Below are 27504 nucleotides of genomic sequence, written 5' to 3'. Positions count from 1 at the left end.
GCTATACGGCCCCAGAGAGGACTTGGAGAGGACAGCACGTTTCGCCCTGCAGTCCGGACTGATGATCTAACAGCGAACGACAAGAAGAAGAAGAAATGGGGGTACATTTACTTCTTCTTCTTCAGCGTTCCAGAATTTTCTGGTTACGTGTGAGCTCGTTTGCCCATTTGGGTTCCCCACACTATACTCTGAGAGCATAGTCAGCTCACTCCGCTTTCGTTGAGTAGGTATGCTGGGTATTTTCGTGTTTCCATAATCCACCGAACTCCGACATGGATTACAGGATCTTTTCCGTGCGCACTTGGTCTTGTGCTTGCGTGTACACACGAAGGGGGTTAAGTCACCAGCAGGTCTGCACATAAGTTGACCTGGGAGATCGGAAAAATCTCCACTCTTAACACACCAAGTGGCAGCGACCGGGATTCGAACTCACGACCTCCCGATTAGGAGGCCGACGTCTTACCACCACGCCACTGCGCCCGTCGGGTACATTTACAAAGGTTATTAATTACAAAAATGTCTGTAAACACAGGGGAGTTTTACTGTACAGGACTTTCCCTCTTGCTTTCAGTGTTCCACTTTGGTGAGAACTTAATTAAATGCACATTTACTATTAGATTCTGTGTGGGAGGAATGGATTAAAATCCAGTCTGACATTAGTTGTCCACGTTTCACACTATGTTGGTCAACATACCTGCGGCAGAATATGCTGCACATGATGAACCCAGTTGGACAGTGAGGGATCAATCAATTCGCGGACAGGGATACCCTCGAAGTCCAGGTTGCTCACAAAGTGGTCGCGGGCTGAAACAGATTTAAAAAAAACTTATTTTACAAACAGGTGCACAAACATGTCTCTAAACAAAGAGAAAGTTCAATGACTCAGAAGAAACCAAAGAAAAAGTTTTTTCCAAACAAAAGGAGTTTTGATGATAGAAAAGAACAAGTCGCGTAAGGCGAAAATACAATATTTAGTCAAGTAGCTGTCGAACTCACAGAATGAAACTGAACGCAATGCCATTTTTCAGCAAGACCGTATACTCGTAGCATCGTCAGTCCACCGCTCATGGCAAAGGCAGTGAAATTGACAAGAAGAGCGGGGTAGTAGTTGCGCTAAGAAGGATAGCACGCTTTTCTGTACCTCTCTTTGTTTTAACTTTCTGAGCGTGTTTTTAATCCAAACATATCATATCTATATGTTTTTGGAATCAGGAACCGACAAGGAATAAGATGAAAGTGTTTTTAAATTGATTTGGACAATTTAATTTTGATAATAATTTTTATATATTTAATTTTCAGAGCTTGTTTTTAATCCGAATATAACATATTTATATGTTTTTGGAATCAGCAAATGATGGAGAATAAGATAAACGTAAATTTGGATCGTTTTATAAATTTTTATTTTTTTTACAATTTTCAGATTTTTAATGACCAAAGTCATTAATTAATTTTTAAGCCACCAAGCTGAAATGCAATACCGAAGTCCGGGCTTCGTCGAAGATTACTTGACCAAAATTTCAACCAATTTGGTTGAAAAATGAGGGCGTGACAGTGCCGCCTCAACTTTCACGAAAAGCCGGATATGACGTCATCAAAGACATTTATCAAAAAAATGAAAAGAACGTTCGGGGATTTCATACCCAGGAACTCTCATGTCAAATTTCATAAAGATCGGTCCAGTAGTTTAGTCTGAATCGCTCTACACACACACACAGACACACACACGCACACACACACGCACGCACATACACCACAACCCTCGTTTCGATTCCCCCTCGATGTTAAAATATTTAGTCAAAACTTGACTAAATATAAAAACTTACATAAATGCGTGTCTCTGATATTCTTCTGAATATAGCTAACTACTAACACTAATGAAGGAATCAACCTACCACTCATTACCACTGATATCTTTCGAAGACAATCTGATTTCTTGCTCTTGTTAATTTTCATGCTGGAAATATTCTGATATACAGTGGTGCCTGCGATGAAAGGACACCCTTTAGACCATCCAAAAATGTCCCTACATTGCAGGTGGCCTGTCAAGACAGGTAGATTTTGGTAGAGATAATAGAAGAAGGGACAACAGAAGGTGTCCTTTTAAGGGAGGTGTCCTCTTAGCAAAGGGGCCACACATCACAGGTATCACTGTATATTTTTCTAGTGTGGGCAACCATGTAGATGACAGTTCTACCAGTGAAGAAATTATGAGATGAATCGTAAACGAGGACAAAGTTTTAACAATTCTTACCCTCTCCTTCTTCCTCTTCTTCCTCCTCCTCATCAAACTGGTAAAAGCCCAGAGGAGAGATGTGAGTTCCGGCACTGATGCGAGCAATCTGAGCACGCAGGTAGTTGGACTCATTGCCGGGGAAGGGAGGGTATGTGACCATCTGAAAGAGACAGGAATCATAAGGCAACGGTTGACTGAGAAAGTGGAATCCTATCACAGTAAATCCCAAAACAAAGAGACAATACATACAATACAATACAATAACTGCCAACGTTCCAAAATTCAGAATCAAACAAGAAGAGCAAACGCTCGATCGAGTCACTTTCGCAGTTCTGAATATTATATGAGGCATCAGATGGACAGGAAGAAATTGCTATTCACAACACAATGAGTCACGTTCACATAAAATTTGAGCCCGGTCACTTTTATAGTTTCCGAGAAAAGCCCAACGTTAAGTTGTGTGTTGCCGAACAGAAAAGGCTAGTTATCTCCCTTGTTTTTCTGATAACGTTCGTAAAAGGCTACAGATGTAAATACTTTGATGTAAAGAATAATCCTACAAAGTTTCAATCACATCCGATGAACTTTGTCAAAGATATAAAATGTCTAATTTTTCCTTTGACGCTGACCTGTGACCTTGAAAAAGGTCAAAGGTCAACGAAACCATCGTTAAAGTGTAGAGGTCATTGGAGGTCACGACTAAACAAAATATGAGCCCGATCGTTTTTATAGTTTCCGAGATACTTTGTCAAAGATATAAAATGTCTAATTTTTCCTTTGACGCTGACCTGTGACCTTGAAAAAGGTCAAAGGTCAACGAAACCATCGTTAAAGTGTAGAGGTCATTGGAGGTCACGACTAAACAAAATATGAGCCCGATCGCTTTGATAGTTTCCGAGAAAAGTCCAACGTTAAGGTGGTGTCTACGGACGGCCGGCCGGCCGGCCGGCCGGCCGGCCGGACAGACTAACACTGACCGATTACATAGAGTCACTTTTTCTCAAGTGACTCAAAAACAAGAAAGGTAGGTTGTTGGAACGTTTGTTATTGACAAAACAATACATTCACATGTATATTTGTGAATGTATTGCTCTGTCAATAACAAACGTTAAAACAACCTACCTTTCTTGTTGGCTCACGAAGTGTAGCCTATGCGATCGTAACTTTGTCTGTCTGTGCGTGCGTGCGTATGTGCGTATGTGCGTATGTGCGTGCGTGCGTGTGTATGTCTGTGGTAGAAACTTTAACATTTCGTCATTTGAAGACGTCACATTATGGCGTAAGAGGGTTAGACGTCACGCGAAGGAATGTCTCGGTCATTGTTATTTTGAGCGGGCCGAGACTATTTGGCAGTCGTGTCTGTAAGTAGGCTACATGCAGACAGACAGATCTAGATCTAGTGTCTCTCTTTCTTGCACAATGTCACCAATGCTTACTGTGTGTGTGTGTGTATGTGTGACGGAGTGATTGAGTTTGTGTTACTGTTTGTCGATTTCTTACGTGAGCCTTGAAGGCTTCGCCTCTTGTTTTTTTATTCATATCACAGTAGTTTGGCTTGTTGGCAAGAACAGTGAAATGATGTTTGTACATGTATTCATGCTACACCTATACAGATGGTGAATAAATGAACAGAATGTTTAGTGCAATGTGTGGAATGATTGTTTTCTTTCTTTTAGTTTACATTTAGTCAAGTTTTGACTAAATGTTTTAACATAGAGGGGGGAATCGAGACGAGGGTCGTGGTGTATGTGTGTGTGTGTGTGTGTGTGTGTGTCTGTCTGTGTGTGTGTGTAGAGCGATTCAGACTAAACTACTGGGCCGATCTTTATGAAATTTGACATGAGAGTTCCTGGGTATGATATCCCCGGACTTTTTTTTCATTTTTTCGATAAATATCCGGCTTTTTGTAAAAGTTGAGGCGGCACTGTCACACCCTCATTTTTCAATCAAATTGATTGAAATTTTGGCAAATCAATCTTCGACGAAGGTCGAGGTATGGTATTGCATTTCAGCTTGGTGGCTTAAAAACTAATGAGTGAGTTTGGTCATTAAAAATCGGAAACTTGTAATTAAAATAATATTTTTATTAAACGATCCAAAAACAATTTCATCTTATTCTTCGTCATTTTCTGATTCCAAAAACATATACATATGTTATATTTGGATTAAAAACAAGCTCTGAAAATTAAAAATATAAAAATTATGATCAAAATTAAATTTTCGAAATCGTTTTAAAATCTATTTCATCTTATTCCTTGTCGGTTCCTGATTCCAAAAACGATATGTTTGGATTAAAAACACGCTCAGAAAGTTAAAACGAAGAGAGGTACAGTAAAGCACAGCGCAATCGCTACCGCGCCAAACAGGCTCGTCACTTTCGCAGCCTTTTGCACTAGCGGCGGACTACGTTCAGTTTCATTCTGTGAGTTCCACAGCTTGACTAAATGTAGTAATTTCGCCTTACGCGACTTGTTTTTATTTTCTTTTTTCTTTAAATTTCCTTTTTTATTCTCCCTCTTTCAATCCTTAGATCGTTTATTTTCTTCCTTTTTATATTTAGTCAAGTTTTGACTGAATATTTTAACATCGAGGGGGAATCGAAACAGGGTCGTGGTGTATGTGCGTGTGTGTGTGTGTCTGTGTGTGTGTGTGTGTGTGTGTAGAGCGATTCAGACTAAACTACTGGACCGATCTTTATGAAATTTGACATGAGAGTTCCTGGGTATGAAATCCCCGAACGTTTTTTTCATTTTTTTGATAAAATTAATGTCTTTGATGACGTCATATCCGGCTTTTCGTGAAAGTTGAGGCGGCACTGTCACGCCCTCATTTTTCAACCAAATTGGTTGAAATTTTGGTCAAGTAATCTTCGACAAAGCCCGGACTTCGGTATTGCATTTCAGCTTGGTGGCTTAAAAATTAATTAATGACTTTGGTCATTAAAAATCTGAAAATTGTAAAAAAAAATAAAAATTTATAAAACGATCCAAATTTACGTTTATCTTATTCTCCATCATTTGCTGATTCCAAAAACATATAAATATGTTATATTCGGATTAAAAACAAGCTCTGAAAATTAAATATATAAAAATTATTATCAAATTTTTTTTTTCGAAATCAATTTAAAAACACTTTCATCTTATTCCTTGTCGGTTCCTGATTCCAAAAACATATAGATATGATATGTTTGGATTAAAAACACGCTCAGAAAGTTAAAACGAAGAGAGGTACAGAAAAGCGTGCTATCCTTCTCAGCGCAAGTACTACCCCGCTCTTCTTGTCAATTTCACTGCCTTTGCCGTGCGCGGTGGACTGACGATGCTACGGTCTTGCTGCGTTGCATTGCGTTCAGTTTCATTCTGTGAGTTCGACAGCTACTTGACTAAATATTGTATTTTCGCCTTACGCGACTTGTTTCTTTCTTCATTTGCTTCCTTCCTCATTTTTCATCCTGTCCTTCTATGCATTTGTCATAACAAATTAACTGCACAACTGCAGAGAAAAGAAAAAGACCTATGAAGAAGGATGCCTGTAAAAAAAAAATTAAAAAAGAGAGAGAAGGCAAAAAATAACTGTTGTAGCAACCTGCATGCAACTGAGGTAAAATATGTTTACAAAACTGCACAACTGCACATTTAGATGCACTTACTGGAGCATCAAGACGGCCAGTGAAGAACTTCTTGACTTGTCTGGCGCCAGTGATCTGTGCTGGTGTGACTGGGGGAAGTTTCACCCACACTTTGCCAGCTGAAACACAGCAAATTATTGTCATAATAATAACTAATAAGTATATTCTATGGATCTTCTTCTTCTTCTTCTTCTTCTTCTTCTTCTTCTTCTTCTTCTTCTTCTTCTTCATTAATGTGCTGAAACTCCCACGTTCACTCATATGTTTTTGCACGAGTGGGATATTACGTGTATGACAGTTTTTACCCTGCCATTCAGGCAGCCATACGCCGCTTTCAGGAGATTATGGATCAAATCCTGCAATAGTTGTAAGCGCCTGGCAAAGACTATTAAATAGAAAATATGTAAACAAATAAACAATTCTATGCATGATGTAGTTTCAAATGCATCTACATTGACTATTAATTATAATTACAAATAAGGACATCAAGTGCTAGATATTTCAAAGGAACATAAGAAGGGGCTGTTATTACATGTATCTGTTGTGTGCAGTTACCTCCCATTAATCTCAGTTTGTAGCATACAATGACATTATGGCGTGCCTCTTTCTATGATCTACCTCAGAGCGTGTGTAATGGGTTTCTTCTTGTCTGCTCAAATGTGAGAGATCAAAATTCCTTTTGTGCCTCTCTTTAAATTTTTATTATTCTATTTCAATGTTTACTTTTTTGTCTTCAAAAGCTGCCAAGCCAAATGTTTAAAATATATGCTCTTTTCCTCCCTTTTTTAAACCTTGCGTAAACAAACAGCAACAAGAAGGGCAAAGCCCATACGACTCACATGCTTGACCTTGACCTTTACATGACCTTGACCTTCAGCTAAACCTAGCAATGACATCATACACTAAGAACTGCTTTACACATTTTTCCTACCAAAATACATGTGACCTTGACCCAAGGTCAAGTGACCTTGACCCAAGGTCAAGGTCATCCAAGGTCATGCAAAACAAAGCTGTTAATTCAAGACATAGGAAGTACAATGGTGCTTATTGGCTCTTTCTACCATGAGATATGGTCACTTTTAGTGGTTCACTACCTTATTTTGGTCACATTTCATAAGGGTCAAAGTGACCTTGACCTTGATCATATGTGACCAAATGTGTCTCATGATGAAAGCATAACATGTGCCCCACATAATTTTTAAGTTTGAAACAGTTATCTTCCATAGTTCAGGGTCAAGGTCACTTCAAAATATGTATACAATCCAACTTTGAAGAGCTCCTGTGACCTTGACCTTGAAGCAAGGTAAACCAAACTGGTATCAAAAGATGGGGCTTACTTTGCCCTATATATCATATATAGGTGAGGTATTAAATCTCAAAAACTTCAGAGAAAATGTGAAAAATTTGAAAAATAGCTGTTTTTTAGACAACATTTATGGCCCCTGCGACCTTGACCTTGAAGCAAGGTCAAGATGCTATGTATTTTTTGGGGGGCCTTGTCATCATACACCATCTTGCCAAATTTGGTACTGATAGACTGAATAGTGTCCAAGAAATATCCAACGTTAAAGTTTTCCGGACGGCCGGCCGGCCGGACGGACGGACGACTCGGGTGAGTACATAGACTCACTTTTGCTTCGCATGTGAGTCAAAAATACCCCCCATTACATGGCATTGTCAAAATACTTACGGTCATTGCAGACAAAGTAGAACTTCTTGTTGACACCTGTTTTGTTGTCTTCCTTTGGCGTTACGGGTGGTGGTTTGAATTCTGGCTTTGGTGTGTCATCCTCCTCCTGTTCCTCTGTAAAACACACAGCACACAAAGACATTACAGGTTTTCCGTTCTATATATGTGTAAGAGTTGCATTGCATGATTTCTCACTATTTGGACTTCCTCATTATTCCTCTCTAATAGTTATTTTTCCTTCCTTTTATTTTCTTCTTTATTAAGACATCCTTTTTAAAAAATATGTCCCCTTCTTTACAGTTGATCTTTCATGTTTCAGTTTGTTTCTGCTCCTTTTCCTGACCGCTATTTACACTTCAAGCTTTCATAAGCATGAAAAACATTCAATCATTCATAAATTCTGTAATTTACCTTTAACGATCAACAACTAAACACTGAAATTAAACGGACTCAAAGGGCATTTTAGAGATTTGTTTTGCTCCAGGATCATCTATTATTATTTTATTTTCATAAATTCTCTAATAGGCGTTTATTTCACACACCTCCTTCTTCGTCATCTTCTTTCTCCTCCGGAGGTTCATCTTCTTGGGCCTCCTCAACCTGCAAAAGCAACAAACACAGTGTTTAGGAATGAAGTCAATAAGAGGATTGGTATTTTGTCAACTGCCATGCTCATGATCTTGAATTCTGTAGCTGCAAATATGTGGCAAAATTAAGGAAGCTATATGCTTCTTGCATTTACAGGTATGTACATTATGCAAATATGATGTAGATGATCTTCAGGATCTCTTTTTGGCTTGAGAAAACTGTACTAAAAATAAACAACACTAAAATTTGGTAGTAAATTCCTTTGTTTTTGTCACTAAATTTTCTTGTCATACTTTGCTCATCTACATGATTTCTTCGGATGGGTTGGAGATTTAATTGATGAAGACAGTGCTGCAGAAGCAGCTTTTTGATTAAGTGATAGCATTTCAAGACATACAACCACATACAAATCAGTGTTTTAGGGACTCTAACTTTTCCCACTAAAACACTAACAGTCTCTCACCTCCTCTTCTTCCTCCTCCTCTTCGTCACCCTCCCTGTACTCGACTTCAGCGACGTAATAGTTTTGTTCTGTGCCGAGCATCTTGCCCCAGAATCTCAAGTGCTGCAAGGGGTGGTTATCCACTAAGTTTTTCAGCGCCAGCCACACACGGATCATCTCCTCGCGGTTCAAACCGATCCCAGCTTGCTCAAAGTAAAAGCACAGCTCCATGAGGTTGGGGAGGGGGGTTTCCACTTCCTCATCCTGGGCAGCCTCCTCCTCCTCACCTTCACCTTTCTGTAAACAGTAAAGACATGAATGGTCAGAGGGATTTAAAATCAGGGGAGAGGATATGCCTGTGTGGCGTGGTCATAAAGAGTCTGAGTTGATTTTCTTTGGTGTCAATAATCTCTCTCTCTCTCTCTCTCTCTCTCTCTCTCTCTCTCTCTCTCTCTCTCTCTCTCTCTCTCTCTCTCTCTCTCTCTCTCTCTCTTTCTTTTTTAATGTCTTTCACTAATCTATATTACATGCAAAAGTTGAAAAGGGTGCAATTTTTATCAAGTTAAACAATCAAATCAAATATTTGTTTTTCTTCCATTTGTATGGTGTGTTAACCCAGCTTTCTGGTGTACTTAATCTCCACCTTGTCTCTCAATAAACAACATCTTTATGGTTAGAGCTTGTACAAGTTTGTAAACGAGGTGTTTCCCTTATCATCAACACAGAAATATGCGTCACCAATCAAGCTCTACAGTTGCTAAGTAAAAGAATGCTAACTTACAGAAAAAAGCTTCTTCTGAATCTGTGCGAGGGCAACCTCTGTAGATCTGTCGATTTTCTCTTGGACTGTGTCGACATCTGATGTGAACTTAGACCTCTTGGCGTCTTTGCTGACATCTTCAAAGACGTCGACAACATTGTCTGGCCGCTCATCAAGCACACGGGTCAAAACCATAGACAAGTGGTCGTACCTGTAAAAGCAAAGGCATGATGGTACATTTTTCATTGTATTATGTGCGTTCTGTGCATGTCATAATTTAATGGTGTAGAACTCCAGAAGAAAACTATAAAGTTTTTTTATGAAGAGCTGTGATATAAGAAAGACATACCATTCTCTAATTATGTTTTTGTCTTTGGCTATGACTTTATACTCGTGATATTTATTCGTAGAACACAATTAAGCTCTGTTTAATCTTTTCTATAATTAAATTGCTTTTATATCTGAACCTTATGTGAGTTTGCTACCTTTTCTTCTACTGAAACTTGTGTTATTAAACTGTGTCTCTACCTTAATAAAAGATACATCTAGTATACAGTATATTAACACATACAGTACTTCTACACATACACATTAATATGTACAGTAGTGGCCAAACAGATGATATGCTAAGGGATACTTTATCTGACTTTGATTCCAGGCACACAATTAAAATAAGAAAAAACAGAAACACATTCCATACTGGAATCACATATTCTCTTTTGTATAACATGGTTACATTCTACTTTAATACATGTGTAAAACTGTAAGTGGAGATAGACGCGTTAATTACTGCAGGCACCGTACGTGTTTGTTTTACTTGCTTAAAAGAAGAAAAAAATTCTGTTCATGAATTGCTCATCTTCAGTGTCATTTCAACGTGAATCAAATAGTCAAAATACGAACGAATAATGAGTACCCTAGGATACTCACAAGTTGAGTCCTGTGTTTGTGCTGGCAGTCAGGAGGTAAGATTTGGCTTTCAAGAAGTCTTGCTCTTTTGGTGTCATGTCTTGGGGGTCTCCGATGGAAGTTGTTGAAGCCACCGGCGTCGCTGCCTTGGAGCCATCGCTTGCTATGTTCTGATCAGACATTTTGGCGATTCAGAACACTTCCTCGCCCAAAAAAAACCTTGCCTGCACCGTTTCCTAGGTCGTGTAGTTGCTACGGTAAACAGCGCAGGTCAAGAGCTTTTCGTCACTTCCGTTTTGTGTCTTGCTATTCTGGTGACGTAGTTCACATTCGGCGAAGTCTGCTCTGAGAGCCTTTTCAACTTTTTTGTGTTGTTGACATTCTTTCTGTTTGTTCCCCGCATCAGAGCAATAGTGATCAAAATGTGATCGTTCGCCGATTCAAGCTTCTTTTTAAGTATGTACGAGTCAAGAGCTTCTTTGTTTGGTAGATTATTTGTGACGCCTGCATCGCTTCCGTGAAATCCAACGCAGTGCAACTCCGCGATTCTGACGGTCGGTGCATCTTCAAGTACACACTGTGTCATCTTGACAATTTTCCCAGGAATTCGAATTGTGTTCCCTCCCAGAGCCTTTCACCTGGCACCTCGCATTGCCGTGATCGTTCAGCTTGTGAAATTAGGACGCGGTTTTATGATGAAAGGGCGAGGTTGTTGACTCTAGCGTGAACGTCTTTTATGAGTCACTCCTTGAGGCCAGGTATAGGTATCTGTGTAACATAAACATTGACATGCTCCCCGGTGTCTGTGCGGCCCTGCAGGTGTGGTAGTGTCTGAGGAATTTCTTACCCTCTCAGCACTCTCTGACCTCCTCCATGGAATGAACCCTACCTATCTATTATTGTGACTGCTGTGTGAATGCCAGCTTTCCCTTGTTTCACTTTTTGCTGCGCTCTTGCTGGATGTGTTGCACAGTGTAGGTTTTTATATTTAGTCAAGTTTTGACTAAATATTTTAACATCGAGGGGGAATCGAAACGAGGGTATGGTGTATGTGCGTGTGTCTGTGTGTGTGTCTGTGTGTGTGTCTGTGTGTGTGTGTAGAGCGATTCAGACTAAACTACTGGACCGATCTTTATGAAATTTGACATGAGAGTTCCTGGGTATGAAATCCCCGAACGTTTTTTTCATTTTTTTGATAAATGTCTTTGATGACGTCATATCCGGCTTTTCGTGAAAGTTGAGGCGGCACTGTCACGCCCTCATTTTTCAACCAAATTGGTTGAAATTTTGGTCAAGTAATCTTCGACGAAGCCCGGGGTTCGGTATTGCATTTCAGCTTGGTGGCTTAAAAATTAATTTATGACTTTGGTCATTAAAAATCGGAAAATTGTAAAAAAAAATAAAAATTTATAAAACGATCCAAATTTACGTTTATCTTATTCTCCATCATTTGCTGATTCCAAAAACATATCAATATGTTATATTCGGATTAAAAACAAGCTCTGAAAATTAAATATATAAAAATTATTATCAACATTTTTTTTTCGAAATCAATTTAAAAACACTTTCATCTTATTCCTTGTCGGTTCCTGATTCCAAAAACATATAGATATGATATGTTTGGATTAAAAACACGCTCAGAAAGTTAAAACAAAGAGAGATACAGAAAAGCGTGCTATCCTTCTTAGCGCAACTACTACCCCGCTCTTCTTGTCAATTTCACTGCCTTTGCCATGAGCGGTGGACTGACGATGCTACGAGTATACGGTCTTGCTGAAAAAGGGCAGCTACTTGACTAAATATTGTATTTTCGCCTTACGCGACTTGTTACACTTGTTGGGGAATCATTGAATGACATTGTCTGCCAGCTTACTTTCTAGCACAACGTTATGGCTTGTAACTTTTCTTTGAAGCTAGACGGAGCTTTCGGGTTTTTTGTTTTTATATAAATTTACAATGTCTTCTTCTTCTTGCACTTCTTCTTCTTCTTCTTCTTCGTTCTTCTTCTTCTTAGTTCTTCTTCTTCTTCTTAGTTCTTCTTCTTCTTGTTCGCTTCTTCTAGACATCCACTCCTATAGCACACACAAATGCCGTCGTCTTCTGTAGGGCCACCAATGTGATTCTGTAAACTTGATCCTGGCCATCTTGTTTATCACAGCCTTAACATTAATTGGAATATAATAATACCTTCTATTTTGTAATAACTATTGATCCATCCAGGCTTTTATGTGGGATAAATGTATCCTTCCACAGGGTTGGACCTACCTATATATATATATATATATATATGTGCACATCCTAGATACTGGGTCACAACTATGGGACATGGACACCAGGAAAAAAAGTAGGACTGAATTGAGTGAAATACTCTTTTTTAAGTGCAAAAGACATGCCTGTATCTTTTTCTGTCAAAGAGAGGACCTTTCATATCGGGGTTTCTTTAGAAATGACAATTAGACACATGCAGTACGCTCTATGTCGTGGGTTACATGGTTTCCACTTTAGGCTTCAATATCCCACAGGAAAGAACTTTAGCTCAGTTATTGCATGTGGCATGTGGACAACATTGATAAATAAATATGCAAACATGAAAGTTTGAAATTACAAGTTTCCATAAGTTAACTAGATCGAAGTAGAAAGTGGAAACCGTAACCCACGCAATTTCCAGGTGCAAAAGTTTTTCTTGTAGGTCAAATGTAGCAACTAGCCTTTTGGGCACCCTTTTGGGTTTTAATACATGATAGAAAGATTTAAGTGAGCAAAAAGTTTTCGATCTGTGCTCACTGGGTTTATGTGTATAGAGATAATACTGTCGTGAGTTACATGGAAACCATAGTTTGTAATGTCTTTTATTTCCAAAGAAAAGAACTAAAACTTGATTATTGCAATTTGCATGTGGACAACATTGATAAATAAATATGCAAACATGAAAGTTTGAAATTACAAGTTTCCATAAGTTAACTAGATCGAAGTAGAAAGTGGAAACCGTAACCCACGCAATGTCCAGGCGCAAAAGTTTTTTTTGTAGGTCAAATGTAGCAACTAGCGTTTTGGGCACCCTTTTGGGTTTTAATACATGATAGAAAGATTTAAGTGAGCAAAAAGTTTTCGATCTGTGCTCACTGGGTTTATGTGTATAGAGATAATACTGTCGTGAGTTTCATGGAAACCATAGTTCGTAATGTCTTTTATTTCCAAAGAAAAGAACTAAAACTTGATTATTGCATGTGGACTACATAGATAAATAACTATGCATACATGAAAGTTTGAAATTTTCAAGTTTCCATAAGCGACAATCCTAAATGAGAGAATTAATCGATTGTCGATCGTGCGTTGCAGAAGAATCAAAAATTTCATAATGGCGCCGATCATGAGAACACATGTGCTGCTCAAACTTTGCACCAGATCAAGCTTTAATCAGCAAAATATCGCAAAATTCGTCGATGAATATATGCTACAATTGTCAAAAAAGATTTTACAGGTCTCAAACAGTGAAGATACAGCGTGGTCTGTCGTGAGTTACGTCTCAAAAACCGGAAACGAATACGATTGGGTGGATAAATTCTTATTGTCTATTCACATGACCGGGTCAAACGTCATGAATGGAACTTTCGACGGTGTTCCCGCGATCTCACAACGCGTGTGTGATAGGCAATGCGGGATTTGTCGTCTGCTGTGGCCATGCTTTCGTGGGTTACAGATGGAAACGAAACAAGGGTGGGGAACATTCAAGCGCGATTATAAGCTGAAATAAATTTGTTTCCTACCGTAGTGCTGTGTTTTGAAAACCTAAATGTTGTTGAAATAAATAAATAATGACTTTGAATAACTTTGAGGTTTCCTTTGTTCAGCAGATCGCATTTTTTGATGAAGTTGAAACCGGAAACGACGGTAACCCACGATTACGTGTTTTCTTTGCCGATCAAACTCCCAGAAGAAGAAAAATAGATGTAATTCTTGAGTGTGTATGTCGAGAATAATCCTTCAGCTGACCCATAAACATCACAATAAAATTCACAGAGCTTTATTCTCCATTATGTACAGCTGCAACACAGACTGGTGTATTTTTGTCCCAGTTTTAGGTGCTGTTTTGGGGGCATTTTGGCTAAAAATTAAATCGTTTAAAACCCACAGCAATGTTTGGAAACCCAAACTTGGTTGTTACAGTAAGTCAAATCCATCCCCTTTGACATCAAAGCATCCCCTTTGTCATCCATTGCTCAGAGATATTGTGACAGTCATTCAAAGTTGACAACCCATAGTATTTCCCAGTATCTAGGACGTGCACATATGGGTCATGAAAGGTATGGCGGTACAATTTGGACCTATTGTTTTTTTAAAGCCAGGACATTTGGACCTATTGTGTTTTTTTAGGGAGGTCTAAATGACCTATTGTCTTCTTAGGCTGGCAACAACACTGTATATATATATATATATATATATATATATATTTATGTTCCACAGGAAGAGAGGTAGATTGATCTTCAACTAATTGTAATCTTATCAACATGTTATCTTTGAAACAGTGAAGTAAATTAAAATATGACGTTGAGAAATAGCATGTTTCATGAATGTTAACTTATCAAAGAAATGACCAACATATTTTATTAAATTTCATTTTCACAGCGTAAAGCATACATGTATTGTAATACATTTTGTTACTTCTTTGCAGGTCCTGGGGTTGTATGTGGGCGTGGATGAGTCCCTTCGCTGAAAACAAGAAAAAGGGCAAGAGCTAACACTACAGAAAATTCTCACATATATATATCAGCTGCAGAGAGATCCCTTGTGTATCAGAACCAGAGAAATTACATCGCCATGGATAAACGCAGTAAACTGTCAAAGAAAAAGGACACTGGTTTAGGAAATGAGGGAATTGCTGGCCGTTACGTCAAGCGAGAAACACCACCAGTGTTGAGAAGTGAGTATTAAATAAAACACTGTGCATTGCAAAATCTTTATAACATGGTTGAAAGTTTTCTCAAGAAGCTAAACAATTCCTGATTTGAAAGTTCAAAATAATATTTGAAGATAATGATTTCAGAGGAGGATTTCCTTGCATTCCGGATGTAAAATCATACAATTATTACAATTAATTAATACAGCCTGAGATCTGTTGTCATACAAATTTAGGGAGATTTTTCTGGCTTTAAAAAAGTTCTGTTGTGCTTCATATTCAGCTTTCTATATGAAACTTAGATGTTTTTTCACCCCCCGCGGGTTAGGGGGAAGAATTTACCCGATGTTCCACAGCATGTCGTAAGAGGTGACTAACGGATTCTGTTTCTCCTTTTACCCTTGTTAAGTGTTTCTTGTATAGAATGTAGTCAATGTTTGTAAAGATTTTAGTCAAGCAGTATGTAAGAAATGTTAAGTCCTTTGTACTGGAAACTTGCATTCTCCCAGTAAGGTAATATATTGTACTACGTTGCAAGCCCCTGGAGCAATTTTTTTATTAGTGCTTTTGTGAACAAGAAACAATTAACAAGTGGCTCTATCCCATCCCTCCCCCCTTTCCCCGTCGCGATATAACCTTGAACGGTTGAAAACGACGTTAAACACCAAATAAAGAAATAAAGAAAGATGTTTTTTTCATAATGCTTTCTTCTTCTTCTTCTTCTTCGTTCATGGGCTTAGACTGCCACGTTCACTCGTGTTTTTAGCACGAGTCGATTTTTACGTGTATGACCGTTTTTACCCCGCCATTCAAGCAGCATACGCCGATTTCGGGGGAGGCATGCTGGGTATTTTCTTGTTTCTATAACCCACCGAACTCTGACATGGATTACAGGATCTTTTCCGTGCGCACTTGGTCTTGTGCTGCGCTTGCGTGTACACACGAAGGGGGTTAAGTCACTAGCAGGTCTCCACTCTTAACCCACCAGGCGGCAGCGACCGGGATTCGAACTCACGACCTCCCGATTAGGTCATAATGCTTTAAATAATCTGTTCATGTTTAGGAACATTGTGTGTGTGTTAAAATTTGAAAGAAGATACGAAAATCTCATGACAAAAATGTTCTTGTAGAATTTGAAGAAAATATGGTTCACTTGCACCTAATGTTGATGATGATTAAGATTTTACAAAATTACCCAATTTTGTTGGTTAAACCCATGCGTTTTACCTTTGCATTCAGACTTTTCTTTTGTTTGAGTCTGCCGTTTAACAAATGAGATGTATATCTTCTTCTTCTTGTCGATCACACTAGTTATATTGTCAGCCCGGACAGCGAGACGAATGATGCCGTCTTCTCCAGGTCTTCCTTTCCTCCGTACAGCTTGCAGTGGAGGAAGACTGCAGTTGTAATGATATTGTCAGATGTATATAAATTGCACAGCATTGCTTTCAACTAATAAATACTTGTCTATAGATTACCACACACCAGTGCGACCAGGAACTTCATATCCTCGATCGGGTCGCAATGTCAAAATGCCCGCCTCCTACGCACCCCAGCAGCAGGTTGTTCCTGTTACTCATGGGCCGCCTCGACTCGCCCACGCCACCGGCATGTATGGCGGGTCTGTCATCAGCGCAGCCACAGCCGCTGAGAGACACGCCCAGCAACACCAGCTGCAGCAACACCAGCAACAACTGCAGTTTCAGCAACAGCAGAAACAGCAGTACCAGCTGCAACAGCAGCAGCAACAACAACAGCAACAACACTACCAGCAGTATCAACAGCAACAGCAGTATCACTACCAGCAACCACAACAACAACAATCGTCGCCACCAACTACGCAACAAGTGCAACAAAATCAAGCGCCTATCGCTCACTTAACGCAAGGCTTGCAGAATATGAGACTGGCTTCGGTCCCGGTGACGAGGACTGATGTGACTTCCGCTCTGCACCCGTCACAGACTTATGGTATAGTTTACTCTCAGCCTGTCGCTGCCGCAGCATCCGCAGGCATGATGAGGTCAGTGGCTGGTCAAGGTGCTGGTTACACTGTGACATCTCAGCCAGTCACGCAAGGAGTCCAGAGTTACGCCCTAGCTGTGCAGGAGGATCGCTCCGGTGCTGTTGGGGTGAATGCTGATGGTGAGATCATGGTTTTTTATACCTATTTTTTTCTTTATTTGTACTACAGTAGAAAGGTGTTTTTGTTTTTTTTAATTGTTTTTACATTTAGTCAAGTTTTGACTAAATGTTTTAACATAGAGGGGGAATCGAGACGAGGGTCGTGTGTGTGTGTGTCTGTGCGTGTGTGTGTGTAGAGCGATTCAGACCAAACTAATGGACCGATCTTTATGAAATTTTACATGAGAGTTCCTGGGAATGATATCCCCGGACGGTTTTTTCTTTTTTTCGATAAATACCTTTGATGATGTCATATCCGGCTTTTTGTAAAAGTTGAGGCGGCACTGTCACACCCTCATTTTTCAATCAAATTGATTAAAATTTTGGCCAAGCAATCTTCGACAAAGGCCGGACTTCGGTATTGCATTTCAGCTTGGTGGCTTAAAAATTAATTAATGACTTTGGTCATTAAAAATCTGAAAATTGTAAAAAATACAATTTTTTTTATAAAACGATCCAAATTTACATTCATCTTATTCTTCATCATTTTCTGATTCCAAAAACATATAAATATGTTATATTTGGATTAAAAACAAGCTCTGAAAATTAAAAATATAAAAATTATGATCAAAATTAAATTTTCGAAATCAATTTAAAAACACTTTCATCTTATTCCTTGTCGGTTCCTGATTAAAAAAACATATAGATATGATATGTTTGGATTAAAAATACGCTCAGAAAGTTAAAACGAAGAGAGGTACAGAAAAGTGTGCTATCCTTCTCAGCGCAACTACCCCGCTCTTGTCAATTTCACTGCCTTTGCCACGAGCAGTGGACTGACGATGCTACGAGTATACGGTCTTGCTGAAAAATTGCATTGCGTTCAGTTTCATTCTGTGAGTTCGACAGCTTGACTAAATGTTGTATTTTCGCCTTACGCGACTTGTTTTTATATATATATATATACAAGCCTCCCTTTGCTTCTAAGGCTTTATTTTCTCAGACGTTTTCTTCACAGTTTCACTTCATTTACCTCCAGTTTATGGCTCCCTCTCTTTAAAGACCAACATTTCTCAGATTTAGGAGGTCTCACAACAAGAGGTACCACTGTACTCTATTATCCTCTTGCTTGGAAATTCAGGTTGCTTCCTCCCAGTGGAAAGCATGCAGCAGTTTGTTTTTGGTCTGATGATTTTACCTTTACAAAACTTGTGACATTTCTAGGAGAATGAGACAAATACTGCCCAAATATCACGGTTTGGAATTTAATTCAATAATATACTGGTAACTTATGAACTCTTGGGGTGCTGAAAAGTGGCACTGTTTGTTTTTGTAGTGAATTTTAATTTGATTTCGGGTAGATTATAACTTGCGCACAACCTACTTCTGTAGGATTACTGACACGCAAGCTAGAAATATGTATCCCTGCCATGTGGAAAAACATTGAAACGATTCTTTTCTTTCTTTGGCTGCTTGTTTCCAGCGGAGGACAGCACAGGTGAGAACAGTCAACAGCTACAGTACTACAAGTACCCCTCCAAACCAAGCACCCCTTCCTCCCCTGCCGCCACCACCGCCACCCCCCAGCCCACTTCCACCGCCAACAATAATAACGAGTACCACAACCTGCAACAGTTGGAGGAAAGCCTGCAGATCGAACAGTACCACCAGGAGATCCGGAACCATTACGCTCGGCAGGCGAACAATGCGACAACGAGTCTCGTTCAAAGTCACAACCTTTACGGTGCTTTGGGCAGCGAGGGTGACGCCAGCTCTGTTGGAACCAACGCCACCACTGTGTCTAGTTCAAGTAAGTACTGTGCGGGACGTCTCGAAAGTGATACAGTGTAACCCCCTTTTGAAGAACCCTCTATTTAAGACTTCCTCCTTTTTAAGACCTTGTTTTATCAGACTTTCTGTTCAGAACCTCTGTAAGTTTACCCCCATTTTAAGGCCCCCTCCTTTTTAAGACATGATTTTCTCACATTATTTTAGGTCTCCAAAGGGGGATTCCACTGTCCAGCATTAGAGTGACATGGGAAGAATTCATGCACTTCCTTTGGTTCGAATTACTGTTAATGTTTCAACAATTGTCTTTTTCATGTGTTTTTCTTATCATATTCTCAATGATCACTTTATTTTTATTTTTTTGTCTGGGGTTGCTGCCTGTGGTTTGGTTACACTTTATATTTGTCTCGCATTACAGGTTTGTCTGTTGGGACCATATGCTCAAAATACAATCTGTACAATTTAGTTTATGAGCAACTGCAATGACTCTTAATTTAGATAGGAGGGTGGGCAAATGGTTTTGTAATTTTTATACTTTACCGTGCCAATCCAAAGTTAACTTAGTTTTCATTTTATATTTCAAAGGCCAACAGACATCTTCTGTAGTGCCAAAATACATGCATTGTGCAATTGTAACAGATCTTCTGTATGCACACTTTTTCAGGTGGATACGCATCAGAAGAGCCCCCTCTACCACCTGGTTGGTCCATAGACTGGACAATGGGTGGACGCAAGTATTACATTGACCACAACACCAAGGCCACACACTGGAGCCATCCACTGGAAAAGGAGAGCTTGCCATCAGGCTGGGAGCGCATTGAGTCAAAAGACCACTGCGTGTATTATTACAAGTATGTGCAAGTTTTTTGCTTGCAAGACCTTTGCTTAAATAGCCAATATTCAGAAATGAATCTGTCAATTTTGGGGGGGGGATTGTGGAAGTGTTGCTTTCCCTTGTTTTCATAGAAACACTGAGGCAAGCCATAGACCAAAATAGCCTGGACCGCCAACTCGTCACGTGACCCTTCGAGGTTACGACGCTCGACTTTCAGGGGCGCTTAGCGTCCGGTTTGAAAGGCCAGCGATTCGAAGACAGTGAAAAGAAAGCACGCTCCAGTTATTTGTGACAATGGGAGGTGACAATGAATTGGATTTTCCAAAACTCCAAACTAAACTTAACAGAACTCATCGAAAAACATGTTCCATATGCACTTTAGCTGAGTTTATTTTAGCATTTTCAGAACTTACCTCGGCAACTTCGTCCATGTTTACAATCGACACCGGATATGACATCCCCCTGATTTCTGAAAGGCCATGTAAGCGTAGGTTCCTAAATGCGAGAGGCCGCTACCTCGTAATAGAGAGAAAGAGCGGAGAGAGAGCTAGTTGGCGGTCCAGGATAAATGGTCTATGGGCAAGCCTATAATGTCAGGTGTAACTTGCCTCAGTGGTTTTCATGGAAAACCAAGGATAAACATGGGAAAACAACTCTTCCACAGCCCATGGACATCTGATGGAGATATTTCCGGAATTCGTCTATTGCTATTGTGTAATTGTGAGCACTTACAAGGTTTCAGCCATATAGACCTTTGCCCAAAGTGCTATTGTACAAAATTATTCATAAAATTAGATAGTGTGCTTATAAGTAATCATGTGAAGACCATTTATTTTCATGTGATATTTACTTTTTTTAAATCATTGATCAATAACGATGTCAACAGTTATGCATAAGAAGTAAAAGTTTATGAAAAAGAATTTAGAATTTAAAAAAAGATAGAGATTTGGTTGTACAGTAGTAGTTCGTGACTTCTTTGTACTTCTTCTCTGTTCCTCTTGTTGTGTTTAAATTCTATACAATGCTCTGGGACATGTGACTGTGTGTGCCATCAGTTCGGTGATTTTAATTTTTTGTGTTCATTTTTTTCCAGTCATATTACTCATGTAGCCCAACTGCACCATCCATGTAGCTACCTGAATGTCTGGCCTCAACGGTACCTGGCTTACGGGGGAGGACAATTAGACATGTCTCCAGCTTTAGAATATGGTCAGGAACGTCAAAGCAATGTGTTGGTACCTCCCAATCCGTATCTTCATGAAGGTGAGACTCAATAAGATTATAAGTGTGCTCTGTGGGTGTGTGTCTATGCATGCTGTTGTATGTGTGTGTGTTTCTGTCTGTGTCTGTCTGTGTCTGTCTGTGTGTCTGTCTGTCTGTCTGTGTGTGTGTGTGTGTGTGTGTGTGTGTGTGTGTGGGAACAACAAAAAAGCAGGTCAGTCCATAGTCCATATGTAATGGGGGTTTTCGGAATGGTTAATGATAACCAAAAAATGACCAGGTGGAATATTGATCTTTTGGGTTCTTTTTTTGCTAAAAAGAAAAATTAATATGATTGATTTGTCCCTCAGAAATCCCAGAGTGGCTGGTTGTTTACACCAAGGCACATGCAGAACATGACCATAAGCTGAAGGTAAGTATTTGGCACATACAGGAATAGTACTTTTTGCTGCAGCTATGCATAAAATAAGTGTATGTATAATTGTAAGATGTTTGTCAGGCTCCTGTTGACTTGTAGACAAATAATCAGAGCATTCACTGCATAAAGTTATGGAAATTTGTTCTTAACTTATACTGCTGGAGGTAACATCTGTAAGTAGATAAAATTATCAATACTGATTTAGTTCAAGGTCTCAACTGCCCGGTCTAGCCTTCCTCCAATCAAACATTAGTTGTTCATGTGTGTTTCCCTCATGGGTTACAGTGGGAGCTGTTCAGGCTGAACGAGCTGGAGTACTTTGATGCCTTGCTGCGGCGCTTGTACAAGCAAGACCTGGAGCAGATTGTGATGTCCTACGAAGTTTACCGCAACGCCCTCAACCGTGAGCTGGAGCGCCGGCAGAAAGAACGCCAGCAGCAGCAGCAAGCTCAGCAGATGCAGTTGGTTCCAGTGCAGCCGTCGCTTCAGATGCTTCAACAACAGCACCAGCAGCTGCAGCAACAACTGCAGCAGCAACAACAGCGAGAGTTGCAGCAACAACACCAACAGAGGGAGTTACAACAGCAGCAACAACAACAATTTCAACCCGTGTTTTCACCCCCGCTTCAGCTTCCAGCACCATCGTCGCCCCATCAGCAACAGCTACAGCAACAACTACAGCAACAGTCACAGTTACCACAGCCTCCGTCACAGCTACAGCAGCAGCAACAACAGCTGCAACCATTACAACAACAGTTACAGCAACAACAATTACAACAGCAACAGTTGCAGCAACAGCAGCAGTTACAACAACAGCAACAATTGCAACAACAGCAACAGAGGTCGCTGACACAAAATATTGAAACCAAAGTTTAAATCAGAGAAGGCCTTTGTGTTGTGTTTGCTTGCAAAGGTCAATTGAGCTTCCTTTCCCTTTTCTACACACGGTGGTATAACAGGAGCAAGTTCAGAACATTAGTGTTTCAATACATCAGTGTTTCATTACACATCAGTGTTTCAATACGTGTTTCATTCTAGTCTCCATCGGCATGATTGCTCACACAACCCCCCTGGTGCTGAATCATCACATTGAAACTTTTCATACATGGACATGGGGGCATGTGTACAGTGGAACCCCCCTTTTAAGACCCCCCCCCCCCCCCCCCTCCCAATTAAAGACTCCCTCCCTTTGAAGACCCTCTTTTCTCAGACTTTCTGTTCATTCTCATTTGTAAATTTGCCCCCATTTTAAGACTCTCTCTTTGTTGCGACCTCAGATTTGTGTAGGCCTTAAAAAGGGGGTTCCACTGTATAGGGCTAAGCCTTGATTCATGAGCGTTCCATGTTCCGAGGTATGAGGCCTTCTTATGCTCCCATGCACATACATCATCACATTGGTCATTAACAGGATCCTTTGCTCCGACTGATTTGTCTAAATGTGTTTTTGTTGTTCCAGTAGTTTAGCGCTTTGTTTTTAGTCTGTACATCCACGTACATAAGTATCATGTTTTTTAAGATATGTCCCATCTCCATTGGCATTGTGTTACCATTGGTTTAGTAGAGAAAGATGAACTAAAAGTACAAGTTTTTATTGCTTTTATTTCGTTTACTCCATTACCATTGGTTTTAGCAAACAGTTTTAGGCCTTTTACATATGAACTAAAAGGAGCTATCCATGTTGAAGGTCATTTGATGTATGCTATTCAGTGCTGCAGTTTGATTTGAGCTTAAAGGTTCCTTTTGTTTCAACACATTCCCTGCTAAAGCTTCTCTGAACCTTTTGTTTCGAGCATGATGCACACATGCATCACAGGCATGTTTGCGAACAGTAAAGCATGCTAAGTTGCATGGCATTTCATTACTGATAACCATCTGCATCAGAGGTTTTGAAGCAGGGATTGTGTTGTTCTTCAGTGTTGTTCCCAAGCCTCAGTCTTTGGTCACTGGCGCATACATTTTTGATCTGACGTTTTGGTCTGACCTGGCCGGCCGATCGTGTGTCAAAACATGTGTCAGTTTTGACATGTACGAAATCTTCTGACCCTCAGTCTTTCTACTTCACAGAAAAAGCCAGGACATTTGGACCCATACATATTTTCAATCCAGGTCCTTCTTTTCTTCTTCTTCGGCGTTCCAGAATCCAGGTCCAACAGACCTGCAGTGGAACTCCCTTTTTAATATTCCTCAATTTAAGACTCCCTCCGTTTAAGACCCAGTTTTTTCATGCTTTCTGTTCACAGCCTCTGTAAATTTACCCCCGTTTTAATTAAGACTCCCTTCTTTTTAGGACCTGATTTTCTCAGATTTGTGGAGATCTTAAAAGGGGGGTTCCACTGTATTGTCTGAGGCCGGGAACAACACTGGTTCTAGTGGAGAAAATGTGTGTCAATGGTCGAAGTTGTGATGAGCTCTTCAGTGTTTGATCCATCCATGTGTGTGCTGTTTATTTAGCCTTTCAGATTGTCGTTTTCTTCTTGCCAAATCTTTTAGGCAAGAAGAGCAACATATTTCTGTGGAAAAATGGACCTTTCTCTGTGAACCTTTAAGCTCGTTTTGGTGTATACAATTTAATGCAGTCTGTTTAGAAGCAAAGGCTGAAGCAAGAATAGTCACTGAACAGTACGTATTTGAACTTATATTTCAAACTCAGATTGTTTGTGGTGATTGTGTACTAAAACTGGTGCAAGTGCCCTAAATGAAAATGCTGCCAAAAATCAAAAGTGTTTGTGGTGATTGTGTACTAAAACTGGTGCAAGTGCCCTAAATGAAAATGCTGCCAAAAATCAAAAGAACATATTTCATGTATATATAATTATATATATGAAATCCATGAGTGATAGAATCAATGGAAGACGCTGAATCGATGTGAACGAAGACATGTATGAACGCATGGAAATGACGAAAACTTCTGGCTCTCTCAACCAGTCGATTTGTAATCATAAGGATGCTTGTGAGGTGTATCCAGCTTATGTGCCATTTTATTCCCTAGTTTTTAACTAGCTGGTGGCTGAACTCATACAAGTGCAATAATGTGTCAGTCTCATTTCAAAGTGTGACAGCTATGCCATGTCATTTTGCTATAGCCTCATGGTTATTGCCTTTATGTTTGTGTCAGTGTAAGCATAAATCAAAAAATAAGAAAGGTTAAATTATTGGTACATTTCATTCATGACGAAACAAATTATTCACAAGAACTTTGACTTCTCAGCCTTAAAAGTGTATGACCATGAGACACAACAGACAAATCAATGGTAACTGATTCTATGACTTATCTTAGAATATGACTGTCCAAGATTGTCGAACTCGAAGCATTGACTTTTATGTTTTGAGAAATTTTCTTTTTTTCAGAAATGTTTAGCAATGACCTTCATTGCTTCGACCATCTTGGATACATGACAGTCATATTCATAAGATGAGTCATAGCATCAGTTATCATTGATTTTTGTCGGTTGTGTCTGTTGTTCACTTTTAAGGCCAAGAAGTCAAAGTTCTTGGGGAATGCTTTGTTTTGTCATGAATTAAACGTTCCAATAATTTAACATTTTTGATACTTGATATGGAACGTTAGCAGTCTACCTGTTTCGGATTTTAGTGTAAGCATTATTTTTTATGTTGACTAGACAAGTTTGGTAATGTGTCAAATGAATTGTCTTCTGTTCTTGTTTTGTTTCTTGATTATTTCTTTTTCTCTTGTTTTTTTTTTGTTTTTTTTTTTCTCCTTGTAATCATTTGTTTTGGTTTTGTTTAGTTCTCCTTAGAAAATAGTGATACATACTTTATTTTATACAATTTTTTTATCGTTTGAATCTTTAATTTGCCCTTTTCTTTCTTTTTCGCCCTTTTTATATTTAGTCAAGTTTTGACTAAATATTTTAACATCGAGGGGGAATCGAAACGAGGGTATGGTGTATGTGTGTCTGTCTGTCTGTGCGTGTGTGTGTGTGTGTGTGTGTGTAGAGCGATTCAGACTAAACTACTGGACCGATCTTTATGAAATTTGACATGAGAGTTCCTGGGTATGAAATCCCCGAACGTTTTTTTTCATTTTTTTGATAAATGTCTTTGATGACGTCATATCCGGCTTTTCGTGAAAGTTGAGGCGGCACTGTCACGCCCTCATTTTTCAACCAAATTGGTTGAAATTTTGGTCAAGTAATCTTCGACGAAGCCCGGGGTTTGGTATTGCATTTCAGCTTGGTGGCTTAAAAATTAATGAATGACTTTGGTCATTAAAAATCTGAAAATTGTAAAAAAAAATAAAAATTTATAAAACGATCCAAATTTACGTTTATCTTATTCTCCATCATTTGCTGATTCCAAAAACATATAAATATGTTATATTCGGATTAAAAACAAGCTGTGAAAATTAAATATATAAAAATTATTATCAAAATTTTTTTTTCGAAATCAATTCAAAAACACTTTCATCTTATTCCTTGTCGGTTCCTGATTCCAAAAATATATAGATATGATATGTTTGGATTAAAAACACGCTCAGAAAGTTAAAACGAAGAGAGGTACAGAAAAGCGTGCTATCCTTCTTAGCGCAACGAATACCCCGCTCTTCTTGTCAATTCCACGGGCACTGCCTTTGCCACGGGCGGTGGAGTGACGATGCTACGAGTATACGGTCTTGCTGCGTTGCGTTGCGTTCAGTTTCATTCTGTGAGTTCGACAGCTACTTGACTAAATATTGTATTTTCGCCTTACGCGACTTGTTTTGTTCTCCTTCTGCATGTTAGATTTTTCTTTCTCTAGTGAATTCCAGTTCAGTTCATTAGGAAAATATTAGCTTTTGTTCTTCCTCACCTAAAGTTCGCTTGTGTGTTGATGGGAAAATGGACTGTGGCTGGCTCCACACATGAACATTTGCTGTTATGGTTACGTTTGCATTCCAAGTATAAGTAAAGGCATTGGTTGTGTGTCTCATTAGTTTGATAGTGTTTGAATTATGACAATGCTTGCAATAGTGCGCAACCTAGGTCATTGCTCCTTCCCTGATAGACTGCAGTGGAACACCCCTTTAAAGATATACACACCCCCCCCCCCCCCCCCCACCCTCCCATAATTTAAGGCTTCCCCCCTTTTAAGACCTTGCTTTTTCTGTTTTATTCATAGGCTCTGCAAAGTTATCTCCCTTTTCAGATTCCTTCCTTGACCTGATTTGCTCAATTTGTGGAGGTCTTTAAAAGGGTGTTCCACTGTGTAACATTTGTATTTTATGACGTCTTCTTATTTTTCACATTATTGTATGCTTTTGCTTTAATTTTGTCTGGTCTTTTTTTCATACATTTACTTTTTCCATCCTTTTGTGCAAAGATTGCGGTCTGAATCAATTTTTACTCGGTTCAGCCGCTGTTTTCATAGTTTACAGACGTATTGACAAGAGAACTTAAATCAAAATGTTTTTTGATGCAGATCTTCTTCATGTGTAGATATCGTCTGTGTGTAGAGTAACCATGTCAGATTTAATTAATGCCTGATTTATTTTTTAGTTTCTTCTGTTCATAGCTTAGAGCTACTGCAATTCCTAATATTATTCTTGGCTTTAAAAGATTTTTTTTTCTTCGTTTTTTTGTTTGTTTGTTGTGTGTGTCTGTTTGAGTGTGTGTCTGTCTGTTTTATGTTGTTTGTTTGTTTGTTTTCTTTTGTTTCTTGCTTATAGTTTTGTAAATATAGTGAATTACTTTGGAATGCGATTCTCAAACATAAGTCATTTCGAAGTTGCTTGAAGTGTTGATGATGATGTGAATGAAAAGGAAAGGAAATTGCTGGTAGCTGATTTTTTTCATTCTGAGCCCAGAATAAATTTCTTCCGAGTCTTTTCTTGGGTAAGTTGCTGGTATCTGATTATGAGGCTGACAGCTGAATGTACAATGTACAATATTACACACACTCACACAGTAACTCATAACCCATAGGGGTGGCAGTCTCTCTCTCTCTCTTTTTCTCTCTCATTCTCTCTCTCTCTTGA

General features: G+C 39.2%; 3 protein-coding genes across 3 annotated transcripts in view; 1 reads left to right on the top strand and 2 right to left on the bottom strand.

Annotated features, from left to right (window-relative positions):
• The window catches only part of LOC138952020 (radial spoke head protein 6 homolog A-like), a 13517-nt gene extending 2999 nt beyond the window's left edge, over positions 1 to 10518 (bottom strand). The window contains exons 1-8 of the mRNA XM_070323595.1: positions 10272 to 10518; positions 9363 to 9552; positions 8603 to 8878; positions 8094 to 8151; positions 7552 to 7665; positions 5883 to 5980; positions 2252 to 2393; positions 695 to 804 (exon numbers count right to left, since the gene is read on the bottom strand). Of these exons, the coding sequence (XP_070179696.1) occupies positions 695 to 804; positions 2252 to 2393; positions 5883 to 5980; positions 7552 to 7665; positions 8094 to 8151; positions 8603 to 8878; positions 9363 to 9552; positions 10272 to 10432 (1149 nt within the window). The 5' untranslated portion in view covers positions 10433 to 10518. The remainder of the gene's footprint in view (positions 1 to 694; positions 805 to 2251; positions 2394 to 5882; positions 5981 to 7551; positions 7666 to 8093; positions 8152 to 8602; positions 8879 to 9362; positions 9553 to 10271) is intronic.
• Positions 1 to 27504, bottom strand: part of LOC138952025 (transmembrane protein 179-like) — a 180955-nt gene that overhangs the window by 19344 nt on the left and 134107 nt on the right. The window lies entirely within an intron of this gene.
• LOC138952019 (scaffold protein salvador-like) lies at positions 14935 to 27356 on the top strand. Its single transcript, XM_070323594.1, has 7 exons — positions 14935 to 15171; positions 16621 to 17289; positions 18752 to 19078; positions 19721 to 19907; positions 20985 to 21154; positions 21463 to 21524; positions 21816 to 27356. The coding sequence occupies exons 1-7, from the start codon at positions 15069 to 15071 to the stop codon at positions 22404 to 22406; spliced, it is 2109 nt and encodes a 702-aa protein (XP_070179695.1). The 5' UTR covers positions 14935 to 15068; the 3' UTR covers positions 22407 to 27356.

Source organism: Littorina saxatilis, linkage group LG17 (genome assembly GCF_037325665.1).
Source record: "Littorina saxatilis isolate snail1 linkage group LG17, US_GU_Lsax_2.0, whole genome shotgun sequence".
Classification (NCBI taxonomy): domain Eukaryota; kingdom Metazoa; phylum Mollusca; class Gastropoda; order Littorinimorpha; family Littorinidae; genus Littorina; species Littorina saxatilis.
Note: the sequence above shows the minus strand (reverse complement) of the source record. Positions and strands in the feature narration are given on the sequence as shown.